The following is an 18,208-nucleotide window of genomic DNA, read 5'->3' as shown; positions in this document are numbered from 1 at the left end:
CCCCCATATTTCTTTCATATTCCTATGTTCAAAATTTTATATTTAAAACATTAATTTCATAACATTATTTATGAAATTATAATTGTTTTGAGTGCGTTCATGCTACCCTTGATCTGCATTAAACAGTCTGTGTAAATATATCTAATGCTACTTAAAATATTTATTCAGAACATCTTAAGTGGCATTTCGCATTGCCATGTTGGCAGTGCATTAGCCGGCACCGACAACAAACCACAGCCAAAAAAAGAAAAAAGTCATCTACATGAAATGCGAGGTTAGTGGTTTTTCAAGCTGCATATTGCACAACCATATTTTTATGCATTGTGCAACCACATTTAGGTTCTTAGCAGTTATGCACTAAAATATCTATATAACTATGGTCATGTGCAGTGTTGGGAAGGTTTCTTTGGAAATGTAATAGGTTACAGATTACAAGTTACCCTAAATTAAAATGTAATAAGTAATGTAACTATTTCAATTACTTTATTAAAGAAATGGAACTGATTACATTTGATTAATTTTTTATTACTTTTCTAAATTTCTAATGTTTTCAACTGTTAGTCATATTCAAACATTTAAACCAGGCAGGGTTAACCTTACATAGTGTTCAACACCACAACCCCCAATTCCAGAAAAGTTGGGAAGTTTTGTAAAATGTAATAAAATCAAGAATCTGTGATTGGTTACTTCTCTTTAACTTTTATTTAATTTGAAAAAGATTTCCAAAGTTTTCACTGACCAACTTAAATGTATTTTGTAAATATAAACAAATTTTGATTTTGATGGCTGCAACACACTCCAAAAAATTTGGGACAGAGGCAAAACAAAAATGAAAAGGTTATTGAATATCCATTACAGAATATCACAGTAAGCAGGTGTTGTCACGAATCCGGTCCATGAACTTCCATCTGCTAGCCATCAGAGGTCACCCTTTCCAATTTCATTGACTCTCGCACTACACACTGTTGCACATCACCCCGGACTACATATCCCATCATTCATTGCACTGATTGCACTCAGCACGGATTGCACACAGCTGTTAACACTGATTGCACCCAGCTGTTTCATATCACTCCCTCACTATTTAACACTCACTCTGATCTCTTCCCTCTGCCGAGTATTGTTAAGCATTTATCAGTTTGATAGCTACACTACAGAGCCCTCGTTAGTGGCCTAGTCTTGCCTTGTCGGTTTTTGATCTTTGCCTGGTTTCCTGGATTTATCCTTTTAGTCTTGTCCCTTTTGAATCTGTCTGTCGATCTACGCTAGCCCTAGGACTATTCTTGTGTTTTGCCCGCCACATTTATCTGACCCATGCCTGTTTCATGACCACATCTCTGTCTTCTAAATAAAAGCTTGCATATGGATCCGCACGTCTCGCGTCTTGTCAGCCCCGTAACAGGTGTATTGGTAATAGGTGAGTGTGTCATGTTTGGGTATAAAAGGAGCATCTCAGTCTTCCTCTTTGCAAGCAAAGCTAGATTATGGCTCATCATTTTGTGCCAAATTTCATGAGAGAAGTTTCAAACAAATCAAAAATCAAATTTCTCAATGCCAAATCACAAAGAATTTAGGTATTTCACCAACTACTATACACAATATTGTGAAAAGATTCAGGGAATCCAGAGAAATCTCAGTCTGTGCAGTGCAGGGCAAGGCAGGAAACCTCAACTGAGTGTGCATGACCTTTGAGCCCTCAGATGGCATTGGATTCGAAACCGTCATGCTGCGGTGTTAAATATAGCCACATGGGCTCAGGAGTACTTCGAAAAACCGCTGTCGTTTAACACATCTGCTGCTGCATCAATAATGCAACCTGAATCTGAGAAAACTATACATCAATTCTATGCAGTGATGCTGCTGGGTTCTCTGGGCCAGAGCTCATCTCTGATAGTCAAAAAGACAGTGGAAATGTGTGCTGTGGTCAAATGAGTACACGTTTCAATTGGTTTCTGAGAAAAATGGATGTCGAGTTCTCAGTCCCAAAGACCAAAGGGACCATCCAAACTTTTACCAGGGACAGATGCGAAAGCAAACATCTGTCATGGTATGGGGTGCAGCAGAGCAAACGGCATGAGTGACTGGCATATTTGCAAAGGTAACATTGACATGGAGGCATATACTGAAATTGTACAGAGACATAAACTGCCATCAACTCCTTTTGAAAATGTATGGCCAGTCATGAAAAGGAGAATCAGCTGTGCATCAGAAGTCTTGTATCAAGCGAGACTGAATGAACATTTTGCTTGCAAAACAACAATTAGTATCGTCAATTCCCAAACAAATAAACACTGTAATTAAAAGGAAAGTTGATGTGACACAGTAATAAACTGTCCCAGCGATTTTTGGAGTATGTTGCAGCCATCAAAACCAATATTTGTTTATATTTACAAAATAAAATTACGTTGGCCAGTGAAAACATTGGAAATGTTTTATTTGTACTTTAGTCAATTAAATAAAGGTTAAAGAGAATGAACAAATAACATATTCTTGATTTTATGGCATTTCACAAAACGTCCCAACTTTTCTGGAATTGGGGTTGTAATTAGTCTGACCTTCATCACTTGAATTAAGATTATAATAATTTAATTTATTGACACAGCCACCACAAAATCAGACTTACTTTGAGATCATTCTGAGGTTAAATACAGATTTAAAATCATGACAAGAAATAGGTTAATAGCTATGATACTGTTTTTGAAATCAAATATTTGCATTGCTGACAGGAAACACTACAATCTAACTATGCCTGGGGAAAAAACAGTTAATAAAAAATCAAATAAAATAGGCCTATACATAAACCCAAATAGGAAATAACAAGTTTTCAAATAATCATCTGACATTGATGCCTCATATTTTAGAGCAGTCAATGCAATTTATGAAAGAAATCAATTAAATATGTGTGTGTGTGTGTGTGTGTGTGTGTGTGAAAATTCAGATGCAAACCCCTTTGTAATCGTTAACATTGTCATAAGTAACTGTAATTTAATTACAATTTTTCTTCTCAGTAACTAACTGACTACAATTACATTTATTTTGTAATTAAATTACGTAATTCCTTTACATGTAGTTACTCCCCAACACTGGTCATGTGGAATCTGAAAGCGCCACAAATTTCTGCTGGATTATTAGAATGCCTGTGACTCACAAACTATGCATTCTCACCCATTGTATGATATAGTGTAAAATATTTGAGCTGATTTGATATTCAGATGTAAACCCCTTTGTAATCGTTAACATTGTCATAAGTAACTGTAATTTAATTACAATTTTTTTTCTCAGTAACTGTAACTGACTACAATTACATTTATTTTGTAATTAAATTACGTAATTCCTTTACATGTAGTTACTCCCCAACACTGGTCATGTGGAATCTGAAAGCGCCACAAATTTCTGCTGGATTATTAGAATGCCTGTGACTCACAAACTATGCATCCTCACCCATTGTATGATATAGTGTAAAATATTTGAGCTGATTTGATTATGCTTTACGTTACCAGTGAAATGATATTGCCATGCTTAAATCCATTCCATCCCACAAAACATCCTATGTGGGTGTGGCATATGGCCAACATCTGCATTTATTGTCAATATTTCATGTTCATTTGTGCAATTGTTGTGTAGTTTTATTTCAAATCCTCATATGAGCAACAGGTTTGTTTGCAAACAGCTGGAAGTGCAGCGCTCTCGACACCATATAGCCTAGGAAAAACCTGAGCACAAACTTGTCCTCAAATGCTTTGTGTTCTAAGTTCAAGGTGAGATTTGAGCGCTATAACAGAAGACAAGATTATAAATGAACGACTTCGTGTTTGATCTATTCTATATCTATCACTCCTGTTTCGTTGTCTGGTCAGAGCAGCACATTCAGCTAAATATCTTCTTTGGTGATGCATCCTCATATTTAACTACAAGTCCATCTGTTTGGTAATGTCCATCTGTTTACTGTTAGACTCCGATCTAATGGCCCCATCTAGAGGAGCACTTTAGAACTCACAAAAGACATTCAATTACGATTATTATTAGTAGTACTAATGTATTAAATTGAGCTCATTTGTTAACATTTAACAAAATGTATTACATGGAATTTTCCAGTAGCTCAGAGCACAGAGCAACTAGTCCGTCTCGGTACGATTTCAGCCCTAGCGGGAAATAACATTTATGATTCATACAGCTTCATTAATATTCATCTATCTCCTACTGGTGGAATCTAACCACCTTTTATTACGTAACATTCACGCCATGCTTTTTCTTAGCTGTCAACCACACAGACGCCTGTAAAACATGTAAAGGAAAACAGACTCTGAATTAAACCCCTCTGCTCGAGCTGTCATTGGACAATCGCCTATCACGTGATTAGGTCATAAGTCAAACCGCGGTGTGGGACATTTGTTTCACTCAAGCAGAAAAGTCGCCTATAGAGGTGAATTGTTCTACGCGTATTTAGTTCGATACACATTTTCAATACGGTTATACTATATGTAAGTGGTCTAATTGAGTTCGAGCATTTGTTTTGCGCTTTATGGACTGTGACCTCATGGGCCGAAGAGCGACCCCTGCAGGCTAATTATATAGAATACACGCATCTTTTCTAGTTCCTTTATTTCTGTCATCCCTGACAACCGAGTAATCAAAGTGAATGGAGTTACTAGACCAGATTGAGCAGAAGTTGGCGTATGAATAACAGCGCGATGGTTATCGCCTGATCCGTTTTCTAATGGGATTTTAAAGCAGAATGGATATAACAGAAATATGGAATGAAAAAGCCTGTATTTGTTATCTTAAACCTATGTAACGTAGCCGTATTTGTTTTACCAGGAGAAATCTGAAGTCGTGTACAACAAAATAAAAACATGTTAGCGTAAAGCTAGCTAGTGCTAACCTCGGAGTCGGACTAGCATGTGTGGAATAAGAGACACGGGGACACAGTGATGACAAAACCGATGTAAACCGACGGACTATGAGCTCATTTGAGTCTCAAAACAACTTAACTTCACGTAGGAAAAGTATATTTGTATTTGATCGACCGCTGGGAAACTTCGAAGCTGGCCCGTAAACACCAAGGTAAGTTAAACCAGAACAGCTAACTTAGTTAGCCAAAACTCGCCGTTTTGCTTAAAGTCTAATTTCTGCTTCATCCGATTACTAACAAAGTAAACATGTCCATATCGGAATAAGTGTATGCAGGCTGTTAAACAGTTGATGTCACCGTGTTGAAGTCATGTTTTTGTCAGCTAACTTAGCTAGATTTGGTGTCTGTCAGGTTGATGTGCCACTCAGTCCGCCTAGCTTTTTGGCTATTTTGTGTTATTTGTCAGCATACAATCGTTAAGGTTAATCAGCAACGGGCTTCATGTCAGTCACTGTTTCTTCATTAGTTGAAGTTTCACCATCTGTATGATCAATTTCTAAGCTTTGCTCCCTCAGCCAGGCGCTGTTCATGTTAACATTAAGTTAGATTTTTAACAGTTAACTATTAACAATATAAGGAACAAGGATACACAAGGAATACATTAGTTGGCACATACTACAAATATTTTGACGTCATCTTATTAAACATTTTTGTTCCAAAAATTCCAAAATTGGTGACCAGGCAATTAAAGCAACATTTTAAGCGATTGTGTGACAATAGCACTGTTTTCTTGATCAAACAGACAAGAGATTAAAAGAAGCTACTTACTATTATTATACTTCCTATATAATAAACGTACTTATTATTATACTGCTAAGAATAAGTGAATTGTTTGTGTTTTTTTGTATTTGAAAGGCTTCATGTAGAAGTATCAAGTGTGACCTTGTGCACACAGTAGACAGACTGCTTTCACTCTGATTCCAAAGTTAAAGTTTTAACAATGAAGGTGAACATGTACTGTCTTTAATCTTCAGCAGTTGTTTTGTACAAGTTCATTATTAATTTTGTATTTTTTCCAGCCCTTTAACTCTTAAGGCAAGACATCACAAGTGAAAAAGGTCATTTTTAATGAATAGATATCACTATACTTAACCAATTGATTAATAATCACAGTGCAATAAGACCGTTTTTTGTGTTATAAGTTTTCTGAAATGTTATGTTTAAATATGCAAATAATGCACACTAAATGATTTACTAAATGTGCACATTTCCAGAACAGAAATCTGAACATTGGACATATTAGAGTTAATGGTTTTTGGAGGGGACTTTGAATATCCCTTTTTATGACTCAGAAAATAAATAAATCAGAGAATACTGTCAAGAGTAAAAAAAAAAATCATGTTTTTCAAATGTTATATAAAATCGATTAGGTAAATGATATATGAACAAACCCCTCTAAAAACTTCAGAATATAGGCAAGTACTACTGTGTGATAAGTGAAGATTTCTGGCTCAGTGTATGTGAATTGAAACTTACAGATGCAAATAGATAAACTGTATTAAAATAAACGCTTAAATGTGTATTTCGGAAATGTTCTAATCTGAAAGAAGACACTTTTGGAAGCCTAATAGTCCAACATCTCAAAATTGACCTGTGCATTAAAAAAAAAAATTTTCCCCCTCATAGTGTCTTGCCTTAAAAACAAAGATGAAACAACCTAGAGGTTCAGACACTGGAATGCGTGTCTGTCGAAACCTCCGCACACTGACTAATTTAGTTCCTCTGTGCGGGCTGCCTCTAGTATGCAACCTCAGTACAATGCAGACAGGCTGAGAACCTGAACGACTGGTTGCTGACAAGTCTGAACAGTGGCTCAAAGTGTTCCTTATCACTTCATTTACTGAGCATGTATGTACGTTAACGTAAAGCCTGCACATGTATGGTAGTGCTGTTTTTTCTATGTTATCGTGGTTCAGTAACAACTGAGATTTTATTTTTTTTAAATTGCATTGTCTTTGTTAGTCACACATTGATGTGGCTTCTGCGTAATCCTCTTGTCAGAATCCATGTATTACAAACGCAGTCTGTTTGGTAGGGGTCTCAATCTCCATATGACTAAACACTCACATCTGTTATCAACGTCTTTCACACTGAGAGCTATGATGAATGTGACCTCATTCATCCAATGTCTAATTGTTTTGTCCCTCATGTTGTTCCAAAACTGTATGACTTTCATCCTTCTGTGAAACACACACAAAAAAATGCTTTGGTCTATACCAGGGGTGTAAAAACTCGGTCCTGGAGGGCTGGTGTCCTGCAGAGTTTAGCTCCAACTTGCCTCAACACACCTGACTGGAAGTTTCTAGCATGCCTAGTAAGACCATGATTAGCTGATTCAGGTGTGTTTAATTAGGGTTGGAGCTAAACTCTGCAGGACACCGGCCCTCCAGGACTGAGTTTGGACACCCCTGGTCTATACAATGAAAGTCAATGTTATTCAATGTCTCCAGATTTCTTTAAAATATCTTTTTTGTGTTCACTGGAAGGTTTGGAAAAGACATGAGGGTGAATAAATGATGATTAGGGTTTTCATTTTTGGGTAAACTATCCCTTTAAGACATTCTGTAAACACCTTGTAGTCTGAGGAAGTACACTGCCTACCAGATGAAACGCATTATATCTTGACCTTTGTGTTGACAGATTGGTTTTTGTGTTTGCTCATGCAAATGGGTCATGAGTGAGAGCATGGATCTCTTCAGTATTTTACGAATAGCATTTATTCATGTCTTAGTGTTTGACATGGCTCATTGCCCAGGTGATGTCCTCTGTTAGGATGTAAGTTATCTGACCTGTCCTTAACATTCATGGGCACAGTCAGTTCTGTGTCTCTTAAGGAAGGAAGATCACGATCAGCATTATTCTTTCTCTTTTCTTTCTGCTTTGATACACCATTCTTGTGCGGGTGACCAGATTATGTAAATTTTGTAACACAGAAGTCTTTTGCTAGATCTTTTTCTATTGGTCACACAATCTTTCCACAGCTGCTTTCTTTTCAGGGTTATCTTATCTTTTTAAGCAAACAACCTAGCAGAGTCTCATAATGGATTTATCACCTCTCACTCTGTGTAGACTAAATATACCACAGATCTGTAATTGCTTATGGCACAGTTTGTGTCTGTCTCAAAAAAGATAAAGGTCATGTAATCGGAAGTGGTGAATAAATGAAAGGCCAGCTAGCTAAGACAAAAGCTACTTTCTGATTCTCTGCATTTAAGGATTCTCTTTTCCTGAAAGCATTTGAGCCAGGCCTAAAAAAACAAACAAAAAAAGAATTCACATTTCAAGTGGCTAACAGAATGCAACAGTTACCGCCCACTTTTTCAGCAACCTTGGTTCTGCAGTATATTCACATTTATTTTTTCCATAGGCATTTAAAAAAAACTTTAATCTGAAGCACAAAAGAAGGCATTTAGGCATTTTTATAAGGGTATGAACTACTCATCACGAGAAGCACTGCAATTGATGTAACTGAATCAAAAGAAATACTGCAATATAAAACTATTAACTTGTATTTTTTTACATTACCTACACTACCGTTCAATACTGTCATTTTTTTATGTGTTTGAAAGTCTCACCAAGGCTGCATTTATTAAATCAAAAATACAGTTAAAATGAATGGTAATACTGAGAAATATTATTACAATTTAATATAAATATATTGTCACATGGTCATTTTTCTAATATGCTGATATACTCGAGAAACATTTCTTATTATTGGCAATATTGAAATTGCTTAATATTTCAGTGGAAACTGATGCATCAGGATACTTTTAATAATAGAAAAAACCGCATCCATTCGAAATCTTCAAAATTTAAAATATTTTACATCTCTACTGTCTCTTTTGATAAATTTAATGTAGTCTTAATGCAGTGTGAACAAAGCATTTCTGTGCTTTAAAAATCTTCAGGATGAAATTTTTTCCCTTTAATTTTATTTGAATCAGCAGAGAGGTAAGGGGGGTGGGGTGGAGTCAGGAAATGACCCAAGCAGTACTGGATATCAGGTCAGACTCAGGTCATCCGTGTAATCGCAAAGCATGTGCACTACACACCAGCGATGATGGTCATATTCTGATATACTGTGTTCCATTGAGGCACTGTTGCAATAATTAACATTTATTTTCATGTCTTTTGTCTTTTCAGAGGCAATGTCACGTGATGGATGGTTTTGAGTATTAGTAGCCAGACAGGAGAACCATGGAACAGGTCGAGCAACCTACCTCAGAAATGAAATGTGACAGCCCAGTAGACGTTGCGGCAGCCCAGGAGCCCCTCATGTTCACAGGAGTTACAAAGGGCCAATCGTCTCCGCGGACAGACTTGAACCCTGTCCAGATTCTTGAAGACACAACATGTATGGCCGTCCAGGAGGGTGAGTCTGCATCCTCGGACTGTGGAGGGATGTCAGACCTGCAGGAGCCGAGCTCAGCGTCGGGTGAGGAGGTGGAGGGCAGCGAGACGTCTGATGCCACAAGATTAGAAGTCTCACCCGGCAGCAAGGGATCGTGGGGGGCCACTCAACAGAATGGAGATGGAACACCACAGGAGAGTCCTCAACAGAATAGTGACACTTCTGTAACAGCTCAAATGTTTCCAGGTAAAACTGCGCTTAGACATCAGAGCCAAGTATTATGGCATCCTGACAGTGAGATTTTTTGCCTCCACTTAACCCTATAAATTAGAGGTCGACCGATTGATCGGTTTTGCAGACTAATCGGCACTGATAGTTAATTGCTAGAAATATCGGCTGTCTGCAAAAATCCATACCGATAGTTTTTCTGGGTTGTGTCCGTTGCTGGAGCGGCTGAGAAGGTCCGCTGTCATTATACAGTACGAGAGCGGCCTCTAGAGGCGGAATCACTGACACTTTGTGCTATTTGTTTTGACACGTGAGGCTGCGTGCTGCACAGAGCCGGACACTTCAGACGCGGATTTAAAACAGACATCGAAGCGGTGTGTATACAGTATACTACAGTAAATGTTTTCATTCTTTGTTTGTGTTTAACGCCATGCCAGCTTCTGTGGCTATTTTCATGGCGAGAAAATTTTTCTAAATTATATCAGATTTTTGCTATTTATTTTCGCTAAAAACTTTAAATTGTATTTGGCTTAACTCTGTTAAAGATCTCTTCAAAAGAGTTAACTGAATAAAAAGGTTTTCTCACAGGGTTGTACATGTTTTCATATCATTATAAAGTAATTCAATTTGTTGTCTAGATGCTGCATTAGTAGTGCAAGAACAGAAGTATGTTTGCCAACAATGCTGTGAGGATGCGGACATTAGTAGCACCTCAAGAGGTTGAAACAGTTTGACCAAAACACACTTAAGTCTGACTCAAATGTTTGATGTCACGATTGTTACCATCTATTTGCAATAGTTTATATCCAATTGGCCACTTTTATGCATTTGTTATCCATTGAAGTTGCATATTTAAAGCTAGTGACGTGAGAAAGCATATTGATATGTTCATGCAGCCGACCCGAGTCCCTGCCGCTCCACAGATGACCACTCACATAGTTTTCCATTAAATTACATTATATTTGTCCCAGATCGTTGTTCGTATGTAGAATGACTTCACCCAAGGCTGGAAGATTGTGTATTGTGCATTTTTCAGTGAAACGTTTACCTATATGTATGCTTCAAATACGGAGCTACAGTATAGATCGTGCTTCCTCTTTCTGTTTTGCCACTTTGTTCATTCTTATAGTCAACCTTTGCCTGTTTGGTGATTAAATAAACTGTTCTGGACAGCCGCTTGAACTGAACATGATGTGCCCGGTGTATGAAACCTGCGAGTTATAGATGCGACGTGCTACGCTTTTTGTCCGGTGTGCTTTTTGTTATTTTGATTTCTATAATCGAGTTAAAAAAAAAATTTAATAAATAAAAGCAAATACAGTGTGAGAGTATACATACAATATACATATGTAATTTCAGTGCTATGGCTAGGGATAATAACAATTCACTCAACTCACGATTCGATTTGATTCATGATTTGTTTTTCAAAATTAGATTTAAGTCAAATTATAAATTAAATGTGTTCTTTTATTATTGCTTGGACAAAATGCTGCATGTTTCTTTGTGAAAATAAAATATAACACAATAATAATATACTATTATAGCACTTGCATATCATTGCTCTTTTGTTGGTTTTGATTGCTTCTATTGTCCTCATTTGTAAGTCACTTTGGATAAAAGTGTGTGCTAAATGACCAAATTTTAATAATGTAAATGTAAATAACAAAGCTAAATTGAAATTTTAAAACAAGCCCCAAATAAATAAATAACACACAAGAAATCTCTTCATATAAACAAAATAAGGCTTTGTCTGTGCTCTTTCCATTTAAAATTAGAGGCAACCACTGCATTTTAATCTTGATCCAAACAAAGATGCTGCATACATGCAACATGAGCAGTTTTTAATCTAAATTAGATTGTATAATTTCAAAATTTGAAGCAAAAACAGAATGGTTCGACTTCAGTTTTGTGAAACTATACAGAAAAACTATCTGCATGAAACCGAAATAGCAGACGAGTTGAATGAGACGCAGATTCACTCTCTGCCAGCAGGTGGCGCTTAAAGTGTTTCCTTGGTTTCTGCTGTAAACAAAGTAGGGCTGCACTTATGAACTTTAATATGCATTATACAGAGGCAAGATGAAAAGAAAAAATACCATCTAAACTTTTCTAAAGACAGTGGTTCGACTTCAGTTTTGTGAAACTATACAGAAAAACTATCTGCATGAAACCGAAATAGCAGACGAGTTGAATGAGACGCAGATTCACTCTCTGCCAGCAGGTGGCGCTTAAAGTGTTTCCTTGGTTTCTGCTGTAAACAAAGTAGGGCTGCACTTATGAACTTTAATATGCATTATACAGAGGCAAGATGAAAAGAAAAAATACCATCTAAACTTACCTAAAGACAGTATATTCCCCTCAGACATGCATTCATATAAACTCCTACCCCTAATTGAATCGCGATTTGTTTAGCATCTCAACCGATTTGAATTGTCACATATTTGAATCGATTTTCAACCGGCTTGCGGTTAATCGTTACATCCCTAGCTATGGCCTTTCTGTAGATGTTTAAACATGGCCATTTTTAAGCATGACTTTGGATTGTGACAAACTCCAAAACGAGTAATTTTGGTTTCAATAAAAGCTGTTTTTGAACTAACGAGAGTTTAGTTCTGAAACTTACAGATTGTTTTTATAGTACAGTACATTGATCTGTTATGTCAAAAGATCAAGGGAAATGTTATTTCTCAGTTCATGACCCCTTTAACAAAACAACATTAATAGAAGATTAAAATGAATAAATGAATAGTAAAATATGGTAGAGAACTGTTTCCTAACATTTCAATAGACATGCATTTTTTTTTTACATTTATTTATGTCAGACTATTTCCTGTCATGCTTTCTGATGTTAAAATAAATAAATGTATATATATATTTTATCCATAAAATATATACTTTTGCAGTTCTCTGATAAGAGATCCTTTAAGAAGTTTCTATTTGTTTTTGGCTCATATTTACAGATCCGTTACAGACCCCCTCTCTCTCGCTGTCAGACCAGTTACGGCTGGGTCGGGATGACCCCAGTACTTTGGGCCTGAACGTCGAGTGCCGCATATGTGGAGATAAAGCCTCAGGATTTCATTATGGAGTACATGCTTGTGAAGGCTGCAAGGTAATTTTGCTGAACTTGTCAAAACCACTGCAGTCAAGGTTTTTCACAAACTGTGGGTGGATTTATGGCCTAAAATAGATCGTCATCTATGATATCTGAACATTAAAGGTGCTGTAAGTGATACTATCTATACTATCACCAAAATAGATGTCCTGAGAAATCACATCTGGCTCTGTAAACAGCCAAAACTATCTGCAAGCAACCCAGGTTTTTTCCCCCCAACCAATCAGAAACCTGGTCTGCATGTGAATTGACATAACTTTGGAGAATTTTGGTGGGGTTTTTGTGTTGAAGGAATGGGGCAGTGTAATTAAAGACTGTGACTTTAGCGAAATGACTGAAATCTGTTACAGCATCTTTAATAAAACCACTCTATTTCTTTACCTTGAATCACTGGGCTTCCTAATGCTTAAAGTTGCATTTCTGTGGTGAAATAACTCTGCAATCCAAGTGCATATTTGACTTGCTGTTTTTCAGTGAGAAAGTGTCATTTTTTTTAAGGGTTTTTTCAGACGCACCATTCGTATGAAGCTGGAGTATGAGCAGTGTGAGCGTGCCTGTAAAGTCCAGAAAAAGAACCGAAACAAATGCCAGTACTGTCGCTTCCAGAAGTGCCTGGCATTGGGCATGTCACATGATGGTGAGCAGTCTGCATATAACCACAATTTAAAGTGCCCCTATTATACTATTTGAAATGTTTATAATTTGGTTTTGGGAATCCCCAACAACAGGTTTACATTCCTGCAAGATCCAGAAACCGTGTAATTTTTCGTATAATATGCACTTAATTTTACGTTATTTCTCAACGACTCTCAAACGATTAGTTTGAAGATTTATCTTTCCAAACCCCTCCTTTGAATGAGGCTACTCTGCTCTGATTGGTCCGATGACCCAGTCTGTTGTGATTGGACGACTGCGTACAGTGCATGTCTGAAACAGAACACCCATTACCAGTACTGGAATATGGCTTATCAATAATGCATCCTATTATAATAATAAAAATTAAAAAAACAATAATGGTATATGCGTTAGCCGAACACAGACAAAGAGTACTGATTTTGTAAACCAACGTATTGCTCCATGCTTTATCATGACTCCAGGTACAACAGACATTCTATATTAATCGAAACATTTCTAGACAATAGCGGGCCCACAGCTGATTAGCTGAACTATAACGTGAGTTAGCCGGAGACCCACAGCTGCACTGACTGTATACACAACACAACACACAAAACGACATATTTTGCACACTCAACAGAACATCACAGCAACAATTATTAATCACACTTACAGGTTGTGATTTGGAGGAGCGAACTGTTCCAAACAAACTCTGCACTGACCCATCTTTCAAGGACAACTGGTTTATGCATTGAACTCGCAGAGATTGGGGAAGCAGTCATCAGTGAAATGATGGGAACACGGCAAAAGTTTGGGATTATACTGCTGGGGTATCTTAGTAAATATGCATTTTAACCACTGAGTCTTGACAGCCTCATCCTTTGGAAGTGAAAATAAACCGAATTCACTTTCACAGCACAGAGCACAGCGTCTTCTTGACATTACATTATCCACAATAACTTTATTTATGATGCACTTTCAGCTTTATAACTTTGCAGAGAGTTTACATTCACATACAGCTGCATTACACACTGCATGAAATGTAATTTTCAAAAATCCATAATAGGGGCACTTTAAAGCATTTAGAATTTTCACTCTCATTTTACATCTACTTAGTATGTGCAAAACTGAATATTAAAGGAATAATTCACCCAAAAACGAAAATTTGCTGAAACATTTTCTCACTCTCAGGCCATCCAAGATGTAGATGAGTTTGTTTCTTCATCAGAACAGATTCTGAGAAATTTAGTGTTACATCACTTGCTCAACAATAGATCCTCTGCAGTGAATGGGTGCCATCAGAATGAGAGTCCAAACAGCTTATAAAAACTTCACAATAATCCACAAGTGATCTACACGATGCCAGTTTATTAATTAATGTCCTGTGTGTTTGTTAGAAGCATGTTCATCATTAGAGTGCTTAATATTACACCATCACTGCTTGATCATGGCACCCATTCACTACATCTTTTCCGATGAAGAAACAAACTCATCAGTATCTTGGATGGTCTGAGGGTGGGTCAATTTTCAGAAAATTTTAATTTTTGTGCAATATTCCTTTAAAGGGGACATCGGATGCAAAATTCACTTTTACATGGGGTTTGCATGTAAATGCGTCTTAGCAGTGTGTGGACACAACCACACAATGATAAAAATCCATTCACTTCTTTTTTTTTTTTTTTTTCTTCTTTTTTTTTATATCCCCAAAAAACCTAAACGGTCTCATATTCAATTTTCTGAGCAAAATGATGTCTTATTGCTCAAGCCCCGCCCACGGCCGCTAACGAATTGTCCCGTATTAGCATATTTCCACCCTCAGCCAGTTATACGCTGTCTGCCATTTTCTCTGCGCTCGAGCAGCTGTAGCAACATCAGTGTCTCGTAAGCAATGCAGGTGTTTTGTAGTTAGATGTAAAAGTGAACATAAGAGTCTTAATTTTCTCCCGAAATCAGAGCCACTGAGGACGCTTTGGATTAGTTTTGTTTTTGATGGTAATGTGCCACCGAATACACCTAAATTAATTTAGAAGTCTGCAAAATCATTTTACTCCAGACTGCTTTCTGAACGAGGGACAATTCAAGGCAGGTTTTGCTAAAAAGTTAAAACTCAAGGATGGATCAGTACTAGGGCTGTGCAATATATCGAAATTATCGAAATATCGAAATGTACATATCGCAATATGCATATTGCTACAGCTTGTAATACTTGGGGGCGGAGTAAAAACTGTTTCATCTGAGCATGTGGCACTTTAAGCATTATCGTATCGCATATCGAATATTGCATTATTTAATGAGTTATCGCATATCGCATTTTTCTTCAATATCGCACAGCCCTAATCAGTACCCACTGTTCGTGATCCAGCTGCACCTCCAGAAGAAGTAAGTCTCCTACTTTATATTTTTATGATCATTTGCAAATCGCCTTTCCTCTTCCACGGAAGAGAGGGATGGGGTGAGCAGTTACTCATTAGCATTTAAAGAGACATGCACCGAAACGGGTCGCTGTGAACAGAGCTGTTTTTGATGTTGTTTTACACAACCATCGAGGAATTTTAACCAAAGTATGTTACAGACATTTCACGAAGAACCTAAAGAATCATATCAGCTTGTGGAAAATGGGCTTCCGATGTCCCCTTTAATAGTCATACTCAGCAATTAATATTTGAGCATTCATAAATTGTTGCTTTATTTTTAAATATGTACTGGGTTATGTTGTAATAAATGGAGCTTGTTTTTGTTTCTTTGCCTCAGCAATCAGGTACGGACGTATGCCAGAGTCGGAGAAGAAGAAGCTAGTGGCAGGGCTCATCGCTGGGGAGAAACTGCAAAGCTCTAGTGGAGCTGACCTCAAAACACTGGCCAAGCATGTCAACACATCCTACCTGAGGAACCTCAACATGACCAAGAAAAAAGCACGGAGCATCCTCACGGGCAAGACGAGCTGCACATCGGTATGCGCTCCGCTTTCAGTGAGATGCCACCAATAATTGCCGTTTTCTCATATGGTTTATTTTAGCAAGTCTAAGGATGGATTGATATTAAATTTCTGGCAGATACGCTAAGCCAATATTTATTTTGATGTTAAAACTGATTTTAAATTATTATTATTTTTGTACACAAAATGGTATATGATTGATTTGTAGTTATTCCAGTTGTTGTTCTCATTTCATCTCCAGCCTTTTGTGATCCATGATATGGACTCACTATGGCAGGCAGAAAACGGGCTGGTCTGGAATCAGCTTAATGGAGCACCACCCAACAAAGAGATTGGGGTCCATGTCTTCTACCGCTGCCAGTGCACCACAGTTGAAATTGTGCGAGAGCTCACGGAGTTTGCCAAAAACATCCCTGGCTTTGTGGATCTCTTCCTTAATGATCAGGTGAGAATTAGTTTTTAGTTGCTGCTCGTATTTATTATCATACATGAATTAAGTATTGACGCATATTTTTCCACTGAATTCATCTCCCACTTTTTCTTTCAGGTAACGCTGTTAAAATATGGAGTCCATGAGGCCATATTTGCGATGCTCCCATCGCTCATGAATAAAGACGGGCTGCTGGTGGCCAATGGGAAGGGCTTTGTGACGAGAGAATTCCTGCGTAGTCTACGCAAACCTTTCAGCGAGATCATGGAGCCCAAATTTGAGTTTGCGGTGAAATTCAATGCCCTGGAGCTGGATGACAGTGACCTGGCTCTGTATGTAGCGGCCATCATACTGTGCGGAGGCAAGGCTGTGGTGTTTGTTTGATCAGCATGTTTTCAAATGTCCTTTGTTGTTGTCTATACAGTTTACATCCACAAAGAATTTCTGGAGTAATGACAGTAAAATGAGAACCCAACATTAGAAGAGATCAAAAGCTTGTTTATCACAACATGGAAAAAGCACACTTTACACTGGATTGTAAACCAACCAATTGTAATGTCAGTAAAATAGCTAAACAAGAAAAAAGAAGCTAAAAATGGTTTCTCTTTGCTCTAGATCGTCCTGGGCTGGTGAACGTGAAGCAGGTTGAACAGATCCAGGATGGCGTCTTGCAAGCTCTGGACCAACATCTTCAGGTGCACCACCCTGACTCTCCTCATCTCTTCCCCAAACTGCTGCAGAAGATGGCTGACCTCAGACAGCTGGTCACAGAGAACGCCCAGCTGGTTCAGATGATCAAAAAGACTGAATCTGAGACCTCCCTCCACCCACTTTTACAGGAGATCTATAAAGACATGTACTGACATGCAAGACCTGACTGAAGAATGGACTTCAGAGTTCCCTCCTGAATGGAGAGAGTGCACACATCTGAATGGCACCGTGGTGCCATTGTTTTTTTTTTAATGAATTTTTGTAAAGGGCTTTTACAAATATTGAATATTGAAACTTTGAATACTGACATTTTGACACTTTGAGTGTTTTTTTATTTAAACTCAAGGACGCAGAACATCTAGTCACCATTTACTACTACTATCATGTTATTAATTTGCTTGATGAGGGCTAACACCTTTAGAAGTGGTCTTTTCCATCATGATTTTGCTTTGCAAGTACGTTTAAGTGATATCTAGTATGTTTCTCTGAGGAGATCAGAGAACAGTCAAGCTCTTGAAATGCCACTTACTGTGTGTTTGTAGGGCTTTTATTTTGTAGTTCTTCTTTCCTCCTGATTCTGTTTGATTAGGCACTTTTACTAAAGTAAAAGTTAGACTCCACACAAAACTGTACAGCAGGGAGTTATATTATTTTGGAATTCTGTTACTTTTGTCGAGGATGTTGTTTTCAGTGTCAGCTGCTACAAATATATATTGGTATTGAAACTGAAGACAAATCTGCTTAATTCACTTTAACTCTTTGGGATAAACCTACAACAGCGTGATCATTTCAGCTGTAAGGATGGAAATGTTTCTTCACTTTGTTCATGATATACTTATATGAAATTCTTATGTGCTGATCCCTTTGTTAAACACTGGTACCATGATGGTACTTGTATTTTGGCACACCGT

General features: G+C 37.5%; 1 protein-coding gene across 2 annotated transcripts; it reads left to right on the top strand.

Annotated features, from left to right (window-relative positions):
• The first annotated feature begins 4,635 nt into the window (after positions 1–4,635).
• On the top strand, positions 4,636–17,561 carry LOC107591836 (peroxisome proliferator-activated receptor delta-like). Of its 2 annotated transcripts, none has more exons than XM_016281110.1 (8): positions 4,636–4,945; positions 9,056–9,509; positions 12,452–12,603; positions 13,105–13,243; positions 15,973–16,172; positions 16,398–16,601; positions 16,704–16,947; positions 17,202–17,561. In XM_016281110.1, exons 2-8 carry the CDS (start codon positions 9,110–9,112, stop codon positions 17,447–17,449), a joined length of 1,587 nt encoding a protein of 528 aa, XP_016136596.1. In that variant the 5' UTR covers positions 4,636–4,945; positions 9,056–9,109; the 3' UTR covers positions 17,450–17,561. The 2 variants fall into 2 exon arrangements, with proteins under 2 accessions (XP_016136596.1, XP_016136595.1); XM_016281109.1 differs by having other exon boundaries at positions 4,636–5,064.
• Positions 17,562–18,208: the final 647 nt, after the last annotated feature.

This window comes from Sinocyclocheilus grahami, unplaced genomic scaffold (genome assembly GCF_001515645.1).
Source record: "Sinocyclocheilus grahami isolate Dianchi unplaced genomic scaffold, SAMN03320097.WGS_v1.1 scaffold146.1, whole genome shotgun sequence".
Classification (NCBI taxonomy): domain Eukaryota; kingdom Metazoa; phylum Chordata; class Actinopteri; order Cypriniformes; family Cyprinidae; genus Sinocyclocheilus; species Sinocyclocheilus grahami.
The sequence above is the reverse complement of the archived record's forward strand: the minus strand, read 5'-3'. Positions and strand labels throughout refer to the sequence as shown.

Excerpts from the sequence above, each read along its gene's own strand:
- LOC107591836 (XM_016281110.1), top strand. The coding sequence starts at position 9,110 with ATGGAACAGGTCGAGCAACCTACCTCAGAAATGAAATGTGACAGCCCA. Across the intron at positions 9,510-12,451 it reads AACAGCTCAAATGTTTCCAG|ATCCGTTACAGACCCCCTCT; the intron begins GTAAAACTGCGC and ends TCATATTTACAG. Across the intron at positions 16,173-16,397 it reads GCAAGACGAGCTGCACATCG|CCTTTTGTGATCCATGATAT; the intron begins GTATGCGCTCCG and ends TTTCATCTCCAG.